The following is a 20,137-nucleotide window of genomic DNA, read 5'->3' on the forward strand; positions in this document are numbered from 1 at the left end:
CAGTCAAAATGTGTCCACCATACAGTTCAGGTGGCACCTCATGACGTTGTTTGAGAGAATGACCAAAGTGTCTACTTTAAAGAAGCTAAAATCTAAAGTAATTTTCATTCTATGGGTATTTTTGGTGCATTTCCTGTACTTCCATCCAGGTTATTTCATAGTTTTGATTAATATAATTAAAAAAATGTAGAAGATAGTAATAATAAATAGGTGTGTCCAGACTTTTAGGTACTGTGACCGGTCACCATCTGTTTTCTCGCCCTTTTTAATCAGCTTATACCTTTTTTGCAGTTAATTTAAATAGTTCTTTTTTAATTCATTTACAAAATTAAACAAATATTCTATGTAGTTTCATGAAAACTGCATGTAATAGGCCGAATAGTTAATAGTTATAAAATGTTAAAACAGTGTTAGATTAAGTAAAGCATGTAAGACTGCTTAACATGTCATGTCAGACACCTCTGAGCCATGCTCTCATTGTTTACATCAAGATATTTCCAAGGCATGTGACTGTAAAGACGTTATTTGCTATGAAATCAGCATATGGTTCAGAGTTTGAAGTCTAAAAACCTCCACCTCAAATAAAAGCTCAAGTATGCGAGCGCAGCTGCAGAACAGTCACACCTGTGTGACACTCCCCTCCTACACCGCAGGAATTTGCACGTAAGGCGCTTTCTTCTTTCTTTATGTCTTTCACTGGTGCATTCATAGACTTTGTATTCCCATAGCTTTTCATTGTATGTTTAACATATTTCCAAGTACAGGGTCTATTTCACTTAAATGACTCGGTGAAAGTTCAAGTTTATGATTTACGTTTTATGTGTCAAGAGAATCTTTAATTTTCCTTAGGGCCCTGTGGTATATTCCTTGTATTCTGGTCCAGTGGTATTCTGAAAAACAGGGTGAATGTAAAATAAGTATCAAATATCTCTTGCAAAGGGCAGTTCTGTTCACATTTCCATGTTCTGTGGGGAAAAACTCTGTTAGTATCTGTTACTTTCCGTTCAGTCCTCTTTAAGTCCTCGCTGTGTGTTAATACTGATATCATTCCCATGTAGTTAAGCAATGAATTTACAAGTAAAGATTCCAGTAAACCAATGTTTGTCACCATCGCACTGCTTAGAAGAATTAAAGGGCTTTGTTCGGCATGGAATACTAGATTACAACTTGTATACAAGGTATACTGCATACTATTGTTTTTTTCTAAATAGCAAGTGAAAAAGTAGGCATTATTCCATAATAAACAGTAGAACACTAAATTATCACATGACCTCATCACGTTGCATGTTTAATTCAATGAGTGGTGTCCAGTTATCATCTTGGAAATTGGACATTTTAAATACAATTTAATGTATAAATGTCCTTAAATTTGTTAGTCTGATTAAGTCATGTGTCAAGAAGGATGAGATGTTAAAAATTGTGGTTGATTTTACTTCCATTCATCACACTGGAAATTGAAGGTCAAGCTGAGCACATTATATTGTGGGATACAATGTGTTCTGTTATATACTGCACATTTCAGAAAATGTGTAGGTCATCTGTGTATTCTGTGCATACAGCATATTTGTAAAATGTGCACATTATACATTCTATATACTGCAGCAATAGTAAGTGAGTATGGTTGTATGGTATTCTAAACAAAGCTACAGTCGCCTGGTGTCAGTATATTGTAATAAAAAGGTGATCACTGAATTATTCTTTCTCATAGAGGCAACCAAATAAAACTGGATCATTTGACGTAATGTATAATTTCTTATTTCAGTTCAAAATCATTTGCAGTGTGTAAAACATGTATTGCTTTGCCAACAGCTTCACAAACCTTTTCGCCATGATGAGGATTCTAAAGAAACTGCTTGAAAAATGAAGAATCACTCAGGATGACTGTATTCAGTCAAATTCCTCAGGCAGGAGTGATGATATAAAAACAACACTTAAGTGTTTGAAGAGTTTTCATATTAAGGTGCTCTTGGGTGCATGCAATGAACAGGTGCAAAGTGCACGGAAATATGAGTCATAAACATTAGCCAATGAGATGTTAATAATGTTAAAAAAATAAAAAAAAAACTGTGAAGAGATATCTATTGTGAGATATTTCCAGTATTTGCTAAAGTCCTAAATGGTTTCTACAGCGTTTCTCGTGGTTGCCTACTGCCTCAAGTCAAAAGAGCCCACAATCCAATCTCTGTGATATTCTCTGTGATATTCTGATCCTTAGATCCCTGATCCTTGTGTGAAGCCCATTGTCAATGTAAATCTGTGGGATTTTTTCAAAACAATTTCCTTCACCATGAAATACAAAGGCTGGTCTCTTGTGGATTAGAGACCAGATGGTGGATTTTGGGCCAAGTAACTGCATATGGTGATTTTCCCAAAACACAGTAGGGTTCCATTGTTTTCACCTTACATTATGAGGTCTGATTCGAGCATATCTACGAGATGAAAATCGTATATCTTTCCTTGGGGTGTTTAAATCTATTATGAACAAAATGTTAAGAAATAATGTGATTTTCCTTTTTGTGTGTGTGTGTGTGTGTGTGTGTGTGTGTGTGTGTGTGTGTGTGTGTGTGTGTGTGTTGGATTTCAACAATTGATAGAACACCGATCAGATGTCTGTATACACGAAAAGTGGTCTAAAGCCATATTTACACTGCAAAGGTGACACAGAAGCTGCATCTAAAGTGGCATTTAGTTGCATTTACACAGACTGTTTAATGCTGCTCAGATTAGGCATAAATGCATTTGCACAGCAATAACAACTGCATAAATAATGTTATGAGATTAATGTTTTAAATATAAAATTATGAAAAAAGAAACAAGAAATTAATGAAAATATGTTATTCTTTTAAATATGAAACAAAATTATGAAAAACTGTATATGCTCCATCATAACAACAAAACGTTTAAAGCTGCTCTGATGCTGCATTTAATTACGCAGAATTTAAGCAGCATCAAAACTGCCTTTGATACTAGTGGATGAGGTGGGTCAGAGCAGGCTTAATTTAGTCTTGCTTTTGCATCTTTACACAGAATTTTGAGCAGGCTCAGAGCAGGCTTAACCATGTTGTATAACAACAACTTAAATGGGCGTCAGGGACACGTAAATCCACCTGTGATACATGTGCAAGTACTGATTAAAAAGTGTTGACCACAGTTACTATCGCAAACAAGATTGCTTTTATAATCAATCAGGCTTTAAAACTATTTTATTACCTAATTGTTTGGTCATAAGGGTTCCCTTTATTAGCTGAGTTACTGTGATAAAGGATCAGATATGTCTCAGCCATAACTTTTACGTTTTATAAACTATTATGATAATATTGAGTATGTTTACTAATAGCATTAACACTTAACATTGTTTATAACAACATTTATTAGATAACATTATAACATTATGTTATGCTTGAAAACTCATTTGTTACTTTGTTCATTTATTTACAAAGAAATGCAAAAAAACTTTGATTAATTTATTTCAATATACATTCATATATTACATAGTATGTATAAGAACCGCTAATCAGCTTGGTATTATATAATGGAGCACTGGAGCAGCTTGGTTTTTCTTTGTTGTACCCAATGGCGCAGTGGTGATGTGTACACATATATTGATGTACATTTGAATAGACACTGACACACATATTAATGTATTTTGTACAATATCTTTCACTAACAAATAATCTGAACACTGGTCGAAATTGTAGGAACCCGTGAATGGGTAACTATTTCACCAATGTTTTAAGAGTTGTTTTAGGGAGGGTATGTTTGTCATATGGACATAATAGTTCTACGGCAAGCCTCGAGGGGATAAATACACAATCTCACACTTTCACAAGGTAAAGTTACTCCACGAATCTAATCCTAATTCACTCTTTTACAGTTGTTTATGCTTGCGTGGTAACATCAAGAGTTCATGGCGATTTTTCTGCAAAATTGCCTCAAATTCACCACTGATTATTTTCACCTGCAAATGAGCTTTGCAGCAAACTTGAAGCAAATTGTCCATTGTTGCCAAAGGTTTGCCACAGCTTCATTACTACCAGTGAAGAGCTACAAACTTCTGACAAACAAGTTTGCAGCTGGTTTGCAGCTAGTTTGCCAGCACACTTGATTTTTTGTTAGCATCCTGTTGTTATTTTGGCGGGCTCCATGTGACAGGGAAGAGAGAAAGAGTTGCAGTGAGTCAGCATGTTTGTCACCCTCTCCACAATTCTTAATCGGCAAGTGTGTCTTACCTCTGATTGAAGAGAGTGAGATCTCAGAAAAACAGTCTGCAGGTGTGACACCCTTGGCCAAAAACTAGTTGTTTTGAGTCTTCTAATGCGGCGCCGGTTTAAGCTAACGTTCCGTTAATCTATTCTATCAGAGTTCATTTAGCAGAGACGGGCCACTTCTATTAAAATTAATGGGAGAAATTGGAATGCCCAACCAAGGAGCTCTAAGTGCCCAGAGGTGTAAAAAGTACTCAGAAATTATACTTAAAGGTGCATTCAGTAATTTGGGGCTAATTTAAAAAGCTTTACACAACTTTAACAACTTAATTGTGTTTTTGTGAAAAGTGATCTGAATGGTGTACAGTCACATGAGATGAAGTGTTCTTATTATACATGGTGCGTGTCACCCCTTCATTGTGTTACACCATGTTGAAATGACACGGTCCGCTGTGTTACACTAAATGTCGAAGAATAAAATCCTCACGCTCATTGGCTGCCGCCTAAATAGATATGCTTGGCTATGCTTAGCGCAGTGTTGTTTGGTGATGCGAAGAGCAAAAAGAATACAATGGAACATACTTATTATCATGCTTTAGAAGCAGAGACAACAGGAGATTCAGTAGCTGTACTGCCGAAGAAGAGAAAAAGGTCTGAAGCAAGAAGACAGAAAGACTTAGAAAAAACTAGAGTAAACATCGGTATGCATACACGAGGTGGAAAGATTTGATGATGGTGAGAAACATGAATAGTGATGCCGATGTTGCTTCTTTTTTGTTGGACAGATAAGACATTATTAATTGTTTAGACCATTCTATAAAATAGTATCAGTGGAATTTACAGAAGACTCAGACAAGTTTCCCTCAAACTTTTTAAAATTACGTGTGCAATCAATGTATGTTAGTAATGGACAGTTTTCAGCAGTGTTTACAAACGCAACCGGAAAGCAACGTGTAATTTAATTTTCGTTGTTATCACAGCTTTAGTTAGGGGGGTCCATCTACCTCCACCTCTATGAAATGGCAAACATCTTCATTCATTTAGTAGCTTCGCACAGTGATTGTTGTGGATTTTGAGTAAACCATGACGTTGGTTTTCTTGGAAACAAAACGAGTTCTTCAAGTACAGTATTCATGGACATGCTAAATTTGATCATCAAAAACCATTCTAATCTTTCCTTTCCCATGACATTCTGTATCGCTAGATATTTTTTTTTTTTTTTAAGGTTTATTTCACGCTAAGCAGTTCTCATTGAATTCTGTACTATATGGCAAAATATGAGATTGTAATCCCATCTTTTCTATTATAAAACAATAATGATGTTTAATTGTCAAAGAGTGTAAGTTTATTGCGTATAGAACCTTATTATTTTATAATAAGGCACCATAACAGAACATATTAAACATTATAAGGTATCTGAGTCTTGCATGACATTGAAACTGCAGTGCCTGTGAGCAGAGATGGCAGAACACTGCGACTGCTACTTCTGAGGCTGCATGTGCCATCTGAGTGATCATGTGCCATCTAACTACCTTAGAGATGAGAATGGGAATGCTAATGTAAATATTAAACCTAGAAAGGCTATTTTTGTAATCCATAATGTTATCATGGTAGTATTGTAAAATTAACAGGAGTCTTGGTATCACTAGATTTAGTGTCTCCAATATTAAAGAGCACAACCCCAGCTCCCCACCTCCAAATACAGAGTGCTACTCCCCTGCCCCCAACCACTTCATTTAACAGCTTAGATCAGCACTCTAGTCTCGTCAACTTAAGATGTAATTGGCTAATTAAGACATGACAAAATTAATTTGACATTAGAGACATTCAAGTTTCTTAAAATAGATACATCTAATGAATGCTTGATGCCCCTCTCTCTCTCTCTCTCTCTCTCTCTTTCACTTGCCCCTTTAATTTTAGTTCAGGACTAGACAGAGATTAATGATTTAACAGAAGGGTTTCTTTAATTAAAGTGCTTTATACTGATCTGTCACAGGACGTATAAAATGTTTTTACTCTGTGCATCGAGTCATGAAGAAACTCTGAGATTGCTCAGATCTGAGCTGTGATTAAATAGCAGATGTGTTTGTCATCTGCCATATTTCAGATGTCTGTCTCACCGGGGCATTTTGCCATCTGAGCGTTGCTCACATGCACCTTCTGTGTGTAATATATTTGGGACATTTTCCCTAGCGGCCACTAGAGGTCGTTAGGAGGTTTAAGATTTTTAGTTTGACGTTTGATATTGTTGTGCTTCTCTGTAATTCATGCCAGCTGTGACTTGTTACCCCTTATTAGTACTGTGTGTGTGTGTGTGTGTGTGTGTGTGTGTGTAGCCCCTATGTTTTCCCAGTCGTTTGTCTTGCATTATTTGATGTCTTTGTTGTTTGGTGAGTTCTTGCTTGTTCTGATTTGTTTTTGTTTGCTTACCTCAGCTCTCATTCGTTTTGACCTTTTTATGGATTCTGATTTTCATTTACTTAATAAACGTGCTGCATTTGGGTTCTAAACTTCAGACCCTCATCATTATATTGTGTTTGAAATGTGTATCTCATCACATTGGCCACGTTATTGATTTAGATGTATTTAAATCACGTTCAGCTCTTGAGTAACCCAAAAATAACAGATTTGATGTGGACTTTTGGCCTGTTGTTGAAACTGATAACTCATTTGACTTTGTCAGATTTATTCAAGGTGAGCACCATTTAGATCCAACACATTTATCACGCGGACGACGTGTTAGCCTGAGTCACTCTTACCTGTCTTTTACAGCGTTTCATGATAAAGGCATGAGGGAGTTAGTGCAGGGGTACTCAACTTTGGAAAGCTCCTCATTTTTAATATTTTTAATGAGGCAAGTAGTGTAAGAAGTGTTCTGGTATGACAAATCCTATATTACAGTCTGAGTAATTATGTATCATGCTAACAATAAATATCACACTATAAAAAAAAATAAAAAAAACTTTTTTTTTTAATGATAAATCAAATATAGTTATTTTTGATAAACTTAGCACAAATGTTTCCTGTATATCTTGCATAATTATGTAGTAAAATATTTAGAAGTATTTTGATAATGCAGTGAATTAAATGCTTTTCATACTGATGTGACATATCTCAGTTGATTATTTTTTTTATTTATTTTTATCTAGAACTTGATGGATGCAAACCAAAAGATAAGATTATTCACAGGAAATTAATGCATCAGTGCAAATACAGCTTTATATTATGCAACACTTCAGTTAAAACAAAAATGAAAGTGGTAACTTTAAAGTTGTATTCATTCATTTTAGTTCATGATACCCATGCATGAACTAAATAGAACCTGTGAAGTGTTACCAAGAAAACAAAACTGTTCTTAAAACAGTAATACATTCTAAATACTGTATGTTTGGATAGAATAAATGCACATTGAAATGTGAATGCACATTACTTGATTTCTATATTATGGTGACAAACTGCAACATCATAAACCTACAGTTACACAGTGTTTACACCGGACACAAGCAGAGCTTCCCATTGTATCAATGAAGCTGTCTACACTAAAAGTGCTGGTCTGCAAGACAGTTTGCAAAGTAGATTGTTTTTTTCTGCTTGGTCTCAGATTGTTTTTTTAAATCGTTCCACCTAGGCGTGGGATAAACTAAACTGAAGAATTTCAACATTACGTAGGCCACAAAAAATGACTTGAGGATAGTGTATTGAGTGGAGATGAACTGGGGTTTAATATTTCAGAGGATGCATAATTAAAGTTTTCTGGGGAGAGATTACACACAGATTAATTGTAGATTTACATACAATGACTGAGCTCACGGTTCACCCTAAAATTATCACCCAAAAATGATCTGCTATCATACACTCACTCACATAGTTCCTGAACGCAATAGGATAAGTTTTGGTAAATATCTTAGCTTCTCGTTTCCTTACAATTAAAGTTGATGGGGACTGGAGGTCCAGAAAGAACAAAAATTACTACTGTATAAAGTATGGTTTTCAGAGTTGAGGTCAAAACCAGACCCTCAAAACCCAGATCCAGACTATAGACCTCTTGAAGACCCAATCTCATGACCCATGTTGATCCAAAAATCAGGCTGTCCACTCCTAAGAACTGAAATAGAGAAAAGGTTGAAGTTATTGCAGCGTTTATATGAAACATTGAACCTTTTTTTGTACAGTTGCTAAGTAGCAATTCAGAGCCAAATTCTTTGTAATGATGAAGATACCATACTGATTTGAGGTTGAGATAATTTCACCTTTGGTACATTGGAAACAGACCATTAGCCAGACCAAGACCCATACCAAGGCCACATTTTCGTACAGTCTTAAGAGATTTCAAGACCAAGACCACAGGATCAAAACCCCAACTCTGATGAATTGTTATACATGTAGAGTGTTATTAAACGTATTGTAATTTTTTCTGCTTGGAACTTTTGTTTCACTGAAGAAAAAATCATATGGGTTAAGAACGACATGAGGAATTAAAAAACGGTAACAATTTTCCTTTTTAGGTCATGCATACTAAAGTATACAGTGACCAGCCAAAAATCTATATAAAGTCTCTAAAGAAAGCCTGTAATTTATTTTGCCCCAAATGATTCCCTGAAATATTCATAAATGTTTTGCTATTTTTTTTATGAGTCATCTTCACAGATTATCACTTTCACCACATTCCACAAATTTATGCCTCAGCTTCACTTCACCATTAAAACAAATGCTCAAAGCAGAAAAATAAAGCTAAACTGTTAAAAACCGAAGCAGAGAATTCTCATAATTCTCTGAGATTTAAACAGATTTACCATTAGTGTGGGAAATCTGTGTCAGTGTCTTCTTGAATTTGCGCCAGAGGTAATGCATATGAAATCACACCAACAAACCTCATGATGAGACATTGCATTTTTAAGTGTTTATATATATATATATATATATATATATATATATATATATATATATATATATATATACATACATACACACACACACACACACACACACACATATATATATATATATATATATATATATATATATATATATATATATACTACAATCATAATTCTGTGTCTGATAGATAGATGTAAGTGTGGGTGAGCTGTAAAAGCAGTAAATACTAACACATGCATACACATTAAATTAACACAAAGAAAATCACACTATTTATGGAGGTGTAAAAAAGAGGATCTGTCGCTGAATAATCACTGAGGTGAGAAAAATCAGCTGCTTAGTGTAGATCTTAAAACAGAGAATTGTAAGAGATCTGAAGGACAGGTTCTTCTGTGTATGGATTTTTAATTTATTTTTTTGCACATAAGCAGTAAAATTCTGCACTGTAAAAAGTTACATGCAGTTGTTACCTTAAGGATCGATTTTTTTCCCTGGTCTAACCCTTAAAAATACATTTGCTAGAATAACGTATTGTAGTCAGAAGGATTTGCTCATGTTGAATCATATTTTATCTGAATAAAAACAATTCATTTAGATGTTTCCACATGAGGTGCATTTTTTTTAGGTTACAAAACATTGTTTTACAATTTACAAGATTTTTGCTAGACATTAGTCATAAATTACTGTATACCTTTAGGTCATAAAACTTTATGACAAGGGAGAGTCTATATCATAATTCCATTTCATCAAAGAAATAGGTAACACTGCAATTATGCTATTACATCATTGATTCTTGAAATAGATAGACTGTCCTTATTTTACTTGCAAAAAGTTTTAAAAATAATAACATATCCAATTTGAAATTAATCAGAGATTATCATTAGATTGTTGTTAACAGAAACAGCCATTTCTTTATTTTATCGAAATTATGATATATTATCACTCACTATCCCTAAAGCTGCCTGTCCTTAAAGTCATCCAAATTGTAAAGAAATTATTCAATATTTTAAATCATTGTCCTCATTTTAAGAATGTCCAATTAGTACCTTGTAACATATAAAAAAAATTAAAAAAATTAAAAAATGGCTTCTGAATTTAATACATGTGTGATATGCAAAATATAGTCTTTTTGTAATCTTTTTATTTGTTATTGTTGCTTATCTATTGCCAATATTTATAAGAATAGTACAGTTTAATAAAGCTTTGAGATATAATCAAACATGAGCTCTTCCTCAAGGCCAAAGTCAGTTTCTGTGTGGTTATTAAGAACATTTGTAATGAGAAATAAAATAAAATATGTCTAAAAGGAAAAGTTCACCCCAAAATGAAATCACTGTCATTATTTACTCATCTTCATGTACAATGTATTTCCAAAGCTGTTTTAAAAAATAGGGTACAACAGGGCCACAACAGGGTTTGATTTAGTATGCATGAATATTGCTGAATGACCTGCTGAATTTACCGTTCTGCCTTATTTTCTTTGTGAAAGTGATGGAGACAGCAGCTTTGCCAGTGGCATTTAATGAAGAGAATTCCTGCTGATGCCCCCAGGGCAGGGCCAACATACCACACACACACCAGAGACAGAGACCCAGTGTTCCTCCATGGTTAGCCTTAGTTGCATTAGTTTTAAAGATATAGCATGTTAATGAGATGAAGCATCTCATCATTGTCTATGTTTTCTGTTGAGGACCTCTCTCTGTGGCGTATTGACGGGCAGATGGACATCAGTAGTTGGCCATATGTGTGTGCTGAGAGAGGCAGGATGCTATGAGGAGGCCAACAAGCTGACACAAACACTCATTTCAAACACCTATTGATCAACATTCACACTATCCTCCTGCGAACCAGCAATTCATTGTGATTTGTCCACTAAAATTATACTTTTAGTCTTGGTTTATCTTAAAGAGGGCATCTCTGTGCTTTGGTATCAGAGATAGCAAATGTTTCAGGGTTTGGCCATGACAACTTCCGTTCCTGGGTTTTTAAAAATGGTTGAAATCGGAGGGTTACGCAGGTAACACAGGTTCTGTGAATAAGATCAACAAGGGTGAGCTATCAGGAAACATAAAGCAAATTAATCAAGCCCCTGCACGCAATCAACCTCTACAAATACAGGTGCGAGCCGGCCGGCACTTTCTCTTTTGCTGACTGGCACCACTCATTTTCCAGAGTGACAACATTGTGTGGTGTGTTGACCCTATTCATAGAACCTGGGTAACCTGCATAACCCTCCATTTTATTTCACCTCAGTCAACACACTACGCCACAGTATGGGTCAATTGTGTACCAGATAAGGTCAGGAGGGGAAAAATAGTGGGGCAATAAGACCAAAATCACAATTCTCTGGAAAACATAACATTTTATTAGTTTCCATTTTAATTGCACAAATAAACCACCAGTTGTCAGACACCTTGAAACAAATTAAGAAAACATGGCAAGGACTTCTTATGTGCGCTCCACTGCCTTTAAGACAGTAGATACCACTGTTGATGCTACGTCCAGGCAATAGAACCTGTTGAACTTCTTTTACACACTTTCTCCAGTGAAGCACCTCTGAATGGTGCCTATGGGCAGCCATCTCTGTAGTAGAGTGGGCCACCACCCTCTTGGGAAGAGGCATCCCCATTTTGTGGAAGGATAAACCTGACAACCCAGCTGGCCAGTTGCTTTTTGGACACAGATTGGCCTTGCACTGATTCGCCATAGCAGACAAACAGTTAATCTGTTTTCCTTATAGGTTGCATGCAAGCAGTGTATCTCCTCAGTGCTTTGACTGGGCAGATTAGATGCAATCTGGCTGATTTCACAGAGTCATGAGGTGGGGGATGAAAAGGATCTAGGACCAAGGGCCTGGATACATACGAGTGGGCCAAGCCAATACCTTCGGCAGGAATGCTGTGTTTGTAAGGAGAGAAATGGCCCTCTTCTCCTAATCTTAAGCATGTGCACAGACAGGGCATGCAACTCACTCAACCTTCTTGCTGAGGTTATAGCCAGAAGAAAAGCTGTCTTAAAGGAGAGAAGATCTATCACTAAATTGTCCAAGGGTTCAAAGGGAGGTTCTGTCAGAGCATCGAAGACAATGTGCAAATCCCATGAGGGGATCATTCGAGCTTGTGATGGGCACAACCTATGGGCCCCTTTTAGAAAGCATCTGATGAGAGGCAACTCTCATGATGGGAACCAATTGAAGAGCCATTAAAACATGCATAGCGATCAGATATGGCTGCTACATACCCATTCAAGGTTGACTCTTCCAGACCACCCTCCAACAGGGACTGTAGAAAAGACAAGTTTGACTCAAAATCTCAAGTGACTGGATCCGTCCCCCTCGACTGACACCACTGAGAAAACCTTTCCAAATGGCTTGCATAGAGCACTGTCATAGACGGAGCTGCCTCTGGTTCCAGTAGACTACCCAGCCAGTCTCTTTGGCCACCATCATTATGGTTACCCTCGAGCACACTGTTCCCAAAACGATCCTCTCCTTCATACCTGGGGTCGAGAGCCACCACTGTACCATTGAGAGGCAATCTGGGTCCCTTGGAATCAGCCACTGGCCATCCAAGTATGGACCCACTCTGTGCCACACAAACCACAGCTGCAGCAGGCACACATGAAGCAGCCCCAAAGGCACAACCTGACTGGCTGCTGTCATAAGGCCAAGCAGCCTCCGGCTACACTTCACTGTCATCTGCAAGGAACTGGGACAAGTGATCTCTCAACTGATTGCCTCTGTGGAGTCAGAGAGGCTTTCATCACAACTGAATTCAAAATCAATCCAAGATATGTCACCACCCTTGTGGAAGTGAGTCAACTGTTCTCCCTGTTCAGTGTCAGCCCCAGTTTCTGTAGGTGGGACAACACCACCATTGTGTTGCTTCTGGCCTGCAATCGTCGAGGTAATTGGCTATGTGAATACCCTGGTGACAAAGTGGAATGAGCACTGCATCCATACACTTTGTGAAGGTGCGGTGAGCTAGGGACAGTCCAAAAGGAAGTACCTTGTACTCATATGCATTACCTTGAAAATAAAAGCGGAGGTACTTCCTGTGACTCTTGTAGATTGGGTTGTGGAAGCAAGCATTACAGAAATCCACTGTTGTAAACCAGTCCCCTTGCCCTGTGAAGGTCAAGAAAGTTGTTAGGAAAAGCAAATGAAAAGGTAATCACTTTAGATTACAATTGAACCCCTTCAGACTTTGGATGGGGCAAAGACCCTCATCCTTTTTTTAAATCAGGAAATAGGTGGAATAAAAAACCCCTGTCAAATCTGAGGGCAGGAGTGTTACTGCTCATTGTCCTAAAAGCATCGAGACTTCCGCTGTAATGGACTGGCATTCTGTCTTGTTCCTTAGGACAGTGGAAACAATTCCTTGAAAACGGGACAGCTTGGTTCTGAATTGGAGCCTGCATACAAACTCCAAGGTGCTGAGCACGGATACTGGGTACACTGGCGCCAGTGAACAAGTTGTTGATAAGTGAAGTGTGAGGCTGGAGGCTGGAAACTGATAACTTTCAGTGACGGTTCCTGACTCCTGATTTTTGTGAGTTGGGTGGATCTGCATGCCGTCTCCTACAAAAGGTATGCTTGCCCCCCTGACCATTGATGAGCCTTGGGCAGCAGTCCTACGAGGCCCTATGTGGGCCTTACCTAACAACCCTGACTGAGCTGAACTACCACCAGCGGATAGCTTTGGCATGTAGACAGCTGGCGCCTGACACACAGAGCATTTCAGCTCCCTTGTCCTGCGTGTCTGCTCCAGGGCTGCTTCCGATGGTGGCCCAAAAACCTCACCTGGAATCAATGGAGCTGCAAGGACTGCTATGCAGTCTTGGTCCACTAAATTGGATTGGGATAGCCATACCTGGCAATGTGCCTGAACCATGCATCCTGAGGAGCTGTAGCAAACCCATAGGCTGAAGCCCAAGCCAAGTTGTTTTGCTGTGTCCTGGGGAGGTTGTTAGAACTAGGGGCCTTCCAAGAGGACTGTAACTCTGTCAAAAAATCTGGAAGTACAGGTAGCCCCTCCACTCTGCGGCATTGAGGGTCTCTGTCGAACACAGTGTCAGTGTTGCGGCTTGAGGAGGTAGCTGTGTAAGCTCTGCTTCTCTAGCAATCACCACATTGACTGAAGGATCCAGTGAAATAGGATCAAATGCCTGAGAGGCACTGTCACCCAGCTCTGAATCCAAAAGATCCTCTGGGTTCGATCGCAAAGGATTCTCCTCACTTCCAAATACTCCAAAAGTGTTCCAATGATCAGCTCATCTGGGTGGTGGCATGAATGTATCTCTGTTGACTCCCCAGAGTCTGGGAACCCTGCAGGCCATTGCTGAACCTGCAAAAAACCATGCAAGGCCATCTTGTCCTAGAGGTGCTCCATATCCCCTATGTGTGTTTACATTTACAACAGTGGCATAGCCAGAAACAAGACTTTGGGTGTGCCAAGAGAAAACTGGGTGTGCAAGCACAAAAGCACAATCAAGTAAAATATAATATAATGACCAATAACAACCATTGCTTCAATTTCATTTTGGCTATAATTTTTTAAGCTCTGTGTAGTTTAAATGACTGGAAAAAAATAAAATCAATGGAGTAAGTTGCCCTGTAAATATATATAAATATTAGGCTTAATAATCTGTAAAATAATAATAATAATAATAATAATAATAATAATAAATAAATAAAAGTTTTGGAATGATTCATTATTCTTTTCCAAAATATGCTAAATATAAATGATAGTACAATTTGCACGTTACAGAAAAAACTATAAAAATACACCAGGTTTCAGTTACATTAATTGGTTTAAAAACTTATTTGTGGAAAAGAAATAAATCAGTAATGCATTGTGTTGAACAGAACAGAAGAATGCACAACTGTAAGAAGATTCAAAACCTTTTTTTTTTTAATATTCTTTGTATTTATGGAGGACATGGAGTTTTGGTTCATAATAAAAAACAAATAAATAAATAAATAAAATACTGTTGTTATGTTTATTATGAAGCCAATATATATAAAGGATAACACCTTGTCTGACATGATGCAAACAGTTAAGCGTCAAACAATTGCCATTTCATTTAGGTGTGCAAGCTTACATTTTGGGTGGCAGTTGCACACCCTGGCACACCCGTGGCTACGCCACTGGTTTACGAGACTGCTTCCTTCCACACTGTTTTCGGCAGTTGCAATGCTTGGCCTGGCAGAACCTCAGAGGAAAAGCCACTGCTGTCCTCTTCCTGCAGTATGGCTTAACAGTATACAGGAAATGGATCAAATCCAGTTAGTTTCTCCCTCTTGGACGAAGAGGCTCCTTTGGCTGTTTGTTTATTTATATCTTTTTTTTTTTTTTACTAATTGAATATTACTATTCACAATGGTAATAACAATGACCAGTTCAAACTATTATTTATGCTAAATCAATGTGTATTTGTAAATATAATTATTTAACCAAACATATAGAGTATATACACATATATGAGGCAACTGCTAAATTAAATAATGTTGGTTGAATACGGACTTAGCAATGCAAATTCCAACAGTCGAAGCCGACGTGGTAGCATTCACCTTCACGGGCGAAGAGACTCCGCTCAGCACACGAAGAATAAATGAACTTTCACACGCACGTGTCCTCACATGTGTGCCAAAATGTAGTCAAACTCCACACATACAATCCATATGCATCCTTCAAAAATGATCCATAACAAACACTCAGTTTTAACATACAACTCTTCTGAATACATATTTCACGCAATTTATGAGCATTTTGTTTAAAATTTTATATTTATCCACAAATTCTCAAACGATGAACAAAACTGGAAGCTCTCTTGCACAATGTATGTTCTCTTGCTTCTAACACGAGAGAGTGCCAGAAAGCAGGTGTCAAAACTCTGGTGTAGCAAAACTCCGGTTCTTAAAGGGGCCACATCCAATTTATGACTAGAGTTAAATTTCATGAAATTTCTCCACTTGGCAACATGTGTTAAAGAAGAAAATTTGTCTAAAACCTAAAAATTATATTCTGAATGAAAATGAGTCCTTATGCTGTATGAGAACATGCAATAAATATGACATTTTTATATTTATGTTATTATATGAAGAATACTGAATTCAGTAGAGTGTGTTACAGGAGGCTGTTCAGTGAGAAATCTTACTGACAGTAACTAAAAAATGATGACACTAAAATTATGATAATTATTTTCCATCTTAGGTGGTGACAGATAAACCAATGTAATTTATCAGCTAACCCAGATCCATTCATCACCATGCCAATCTTTTGATATCACAGTCTTGTTTCCAGAGCTTCCCTTTCGATTTGAGACTGAGTCATTGTAGCTACCACAGATTCACAGTTTACATGAAGCAATTAACACACAACCCCACAATTTGCTGATGTCCTACAGTGTTCTGCTCTTCGTATTAGTCACTACTGTGGCTTCTTATCGTTTGTCATAAATGTGACAGATTTAAAGAAGAAGAAGAAAAAAAAAAGATTCCAGCAGCAGACAGCTTAAGTGGAGCATTATCAGGATCTGTTTGTGGTCTTCACAGTTGACTGATCAATAATAAAATAAATAAATGTAAAAAAAAATCACAATAAGGAGTTTAAGATACAAATGGTAAAATAACAGATATCCTGTTCATAATGATGACAAATAAAAACACTTTCTGGTTAGACCATTGTCAGTAGTTTAGGTGATGAACTACACCTGTGGTTACTCTGCTAGGACACCTGTGTGAACTTTGATATTTTATTATCTAATTCAATGGCATTCAGGCATTTCTTTTATTTTAATTTTATTTTATTGTTTTTATTTTTTTCTCTCTCCCAATTTGTTATGTCCAATTCCCAATGTATACACTAAGTCCTTGTGATGGCGTAGTGACTCACCTCAGTCCGGGTGGCAGAGGATGGATCCCAGCTACCTCCGCGTCTGAGACCGTCTACTCGCACATCTTATCACGTTGCTCGCCGGGCGCACCACCACGGAGGCACAGCATGTGTGGAGTCTTCACGCCACCCACCACGGCAACCACGCCCAACTCACCACACACCCCACCGAGAGCAAGACACCTTATAGCGATCATGAGGAGGTTACCCCGTGTGACTCTACCCTCCCTTGCAACCAGGCCAATTTGGTTGCTTAGGCGACACGGCTGGAGTCACTCAGCACACCCTGGGATTCGAACCAGCAAATTCCAGGGGTGGTAGCCAGCGTCTTTTACCACTGAGCTACCCGGGTCCCATTCAGGCATTTTTAAATGGGGTGTATATCAGATATAGAAAATAGAAAATTTTTGCCTTGTGGACAATAAAACATCCTAGACATTTGGGGATCGTCTCTTTTATTACTTGGGCGAGTAAGTATCCATCCAAAACACCCTAGAGCAACCACACAAAATATTCTAGCAACCACTTAGGACCACCCTGACAATCACCCACAATATCCTAGTTTTGAGGCGGCAAGATCTAGTTGTATATAATATCACTTCAAGAGGAAAATAAGTGTTTCTTGTTTATTTCGTGGCAGTTTTCTCACGGATAATCAAAAGCATCAGCAAGATGTGGTTCTGAATGATCAAACCGTGAGCTGTAGAGATGGATAATATGGTATGTCTTGTTATCTTGATGAAACTGTTACTGTTTAAAATGTTCCTTAATACATTTTTATCTCACAAAAGAAATAAAATTGGTAATGTTCAATAAAAAGTGATAGTATTTAAATCTTTTTAATAAGGTAAATGACAAATATTTAATCATAAAACAGCTGTTATTCTGCACTTCTAACTAGCCTTGTTAAACATTTTGCTTGACCTATGACTATTGATTTTTTCATTCAGAGACGAAGGGCGTCCCTTGTCCCCTTCACACAGGATTCTCTGCCTAGACCCAGCAATGCCATTCGCCGCAGGTACTCCGGGCCGATCCTGCTTCCACCGTTGGCCCGCAGACACTCAACACTGGATGCCAAGAAGCTACAGGACCTAGAAGCACTGTACAAATCAGCCCTGGCCAGTGTGGAAACAAAGTAAGTCATCCCAGAACTTTTCTGGCAAGTAGATTTAGGGCTCTGATAAAAGTGTACTACATCAAATTGATTTAAACTGTTCAGAGCTACTCTTTACTAGACCTCTGTTGATTAAATCGCATCCAATCATCACCTCTCACCAGTCTTAGAAATCAGAGACAGATTGCTGCTGTCATGTGTGGAGAGGTTTCTAAAATGGACACAGAGTGTGCTGTAACTGAGCAAAATGTGACTCAATTCAATCACTGATGCTCATTGCTTTGATTTATACACTAGTGAGCAGCACGGCAGTGAGTGTCTTTGTGTTAGTCACCATCTGGAAGGTACAATGGTCAGATTTCACAGAATATTGTGTAGTATGTGATTGGTACAGACCCTATAACCCAACATCACCTATAATGCTTTTTGTGTAATACAAAACTGTTAGTGTTCCATAATGTGTGCATAGTGCATAATGCATAGTGTGTTATTTGAGAAACAGCTCGTCTCTCTCCTCCATCACACGAATGTTAATCGCTTGTCAGTTAAAATGACCTGGGAAAGCAAATGAAGGAAAGGTCATGGAGATTTGAGCAGAGGGTGGGAATGACTCCCAGGTGCTTCTCTTTCAGTGTACTGTTTACTCATCTGGTAAAAGGGCACAATGACTCAGAATTAGATCATATGAGTAAAGAGATAGAAGTTGTAGTCACCATGCACCCTGTTTTCTTTTTTGGAGTGACAATTGGCACTAGGTGTAAATAGCATCTGCCACACAGCTTGGCTCGCTGTTTGCACTCCAATAGTCTGGTGAAAACACAGAAATTGAAGACAAACTGCAACCCTTGAGGCACTGCAGTTGTGTGGAGTGTAACGACGGTATGGATGTGCTTTTTTGAGCGGAAGATCCGGTTTCAAATCCACCTTTTGTCCCACTTTTGCCTATCCTGTATCCTGTATCCACACATTATATTTCCTTTAATAATACTTATAATAAACAATACATAAACATTTATATGAAGGCTGATTTCCTCCCAGTGATTTGGTAATGGTGAAGGTCGGGGAGTTAAGAGAAATGTTTGATCCGGGTAAAATCAGCCATGGTTCTATTATAGTAATATTGTAGAAACAATGTTTTTTTTTTTTTTTTTTTTTTTTGGCAGAAGCCATAGTTTTAAAGCAATTGACCATGATGATACTACAGTAATATAGTGTTAATATAGTAACATTGTTTAATTTTGTGATTACTATGATTTTACTACAAATACAGTTGTGCTCAAAAGTTTGCATACCCTAGCAGAAATTGTGAAATTTTGGCATTGATTTTGAAAATATGACTGATCATGCAAAAAAAAAAAACAAAACAAAAAAAAACTGTCCTTTATTTAAGGATAGTGATCATATGAAGCCATTTATTATCACATAGTTGTTTGGCTCCTTTTTAGATCATAATGACAACAGAAATCACCCAAATTGCCCTGATCAAAAGTTTACATACCCTTGAATGTTTGGCCTTGTTACAGACATACAAGGTGACACACACAGGTTTAAATGGCAATTCGAGTTTAATTTCCCACACCTGTGGCTTTTTAAATTGCAATTAGTGTCTGTGTATAAATAGTCAACGAGTTTGTTACCTCTCACATGGATGCACTGAGCAGGCTAGATACTGAGCCATGGGGTGCAGAAAAGAACTGTCAAAAGACCTGCGTAACAAGGTAATGGAACTTTATAAAGATGGAAAAGGATATAAAAAGATATCCAAAGCCTTTAAAATGCCAGTCAGTACTGTTCAATCACTTATTAAGAAGTGGAACATTCGGGGATCTCTTGATACCAAGCCAAGGTCAGGTAGACCAAGAAAGTTTTCAGCCACAACTGCCAGAAGAATTGTTTGGGATACAAAGAATACCCACAGGTAACCTCAGGAGAAATACAGGCTGCTCTGGAAAAAGACGGTGTGGTTGTTTCAAGGAGCACAATACGACGATACTTGAACAAAAATTAGCTGCATGGTTGAGTTGCCAGAAAGAAGCCTTTTT

The 20,137-nt window shown here is 37.7% G+C and overlaps 1 protein-coding gene across 2 annotated transcripts in view; it reads left to right on the forward strand.

The window, feature by feature from the left end:
* Positions 1–650: 650 nt before the first annotated feature.
* The window catches only part of LOC127427639 (cAMP-specific 3',5'-cyclic phosphodiesterase 4C-like), a 130,303-nt gene continuing 110,816 nt past the window's right edge, over positions 651–20,137 (forward strand). Inside the window, exons 1-3 of one of the 2 annotated variants that reach the window (XM_051675325.1) lie at positions 651–663; positions 17,619–17,698; positions 17,929–18,116. In XM_051675325.1, the coding sequence (XP_051531285.1) occupies positions 17,687–17,698; positions 17,929–18,116 (200 nt within the window). In that variant the 5' untranslated portion in view covers positions 651–663; positions 17,619–17,686. Of the gene's footprint in view, positions 664–17,375; positions 17,449–17,618; positions 17,699–17,928; positions 18,117–20,137 lie in introns of those variants that run through there. The other variant, XM_051675326.1, reaches the window with a different exon arrangement.

The sequence above is a fragment of the Myxocyprinus asiaticus genome, chromosome 37 (genome assembly GCF_019703515.2).
Source record: "Myxocyprinus asiaticus isolate MX2 ecotype Aquarium Trade chromosome 37, UBuf_Myxa_2, whole genome shotgun sequence".
NCBI classification, from domain to species: domain Eukaryota; kingdom Metazoa; phylum Chordata; class Actinopteri; order Cypriniformes; family Catostomidae; genus Myxocyprinus; species Myxocyprinus asiaticus.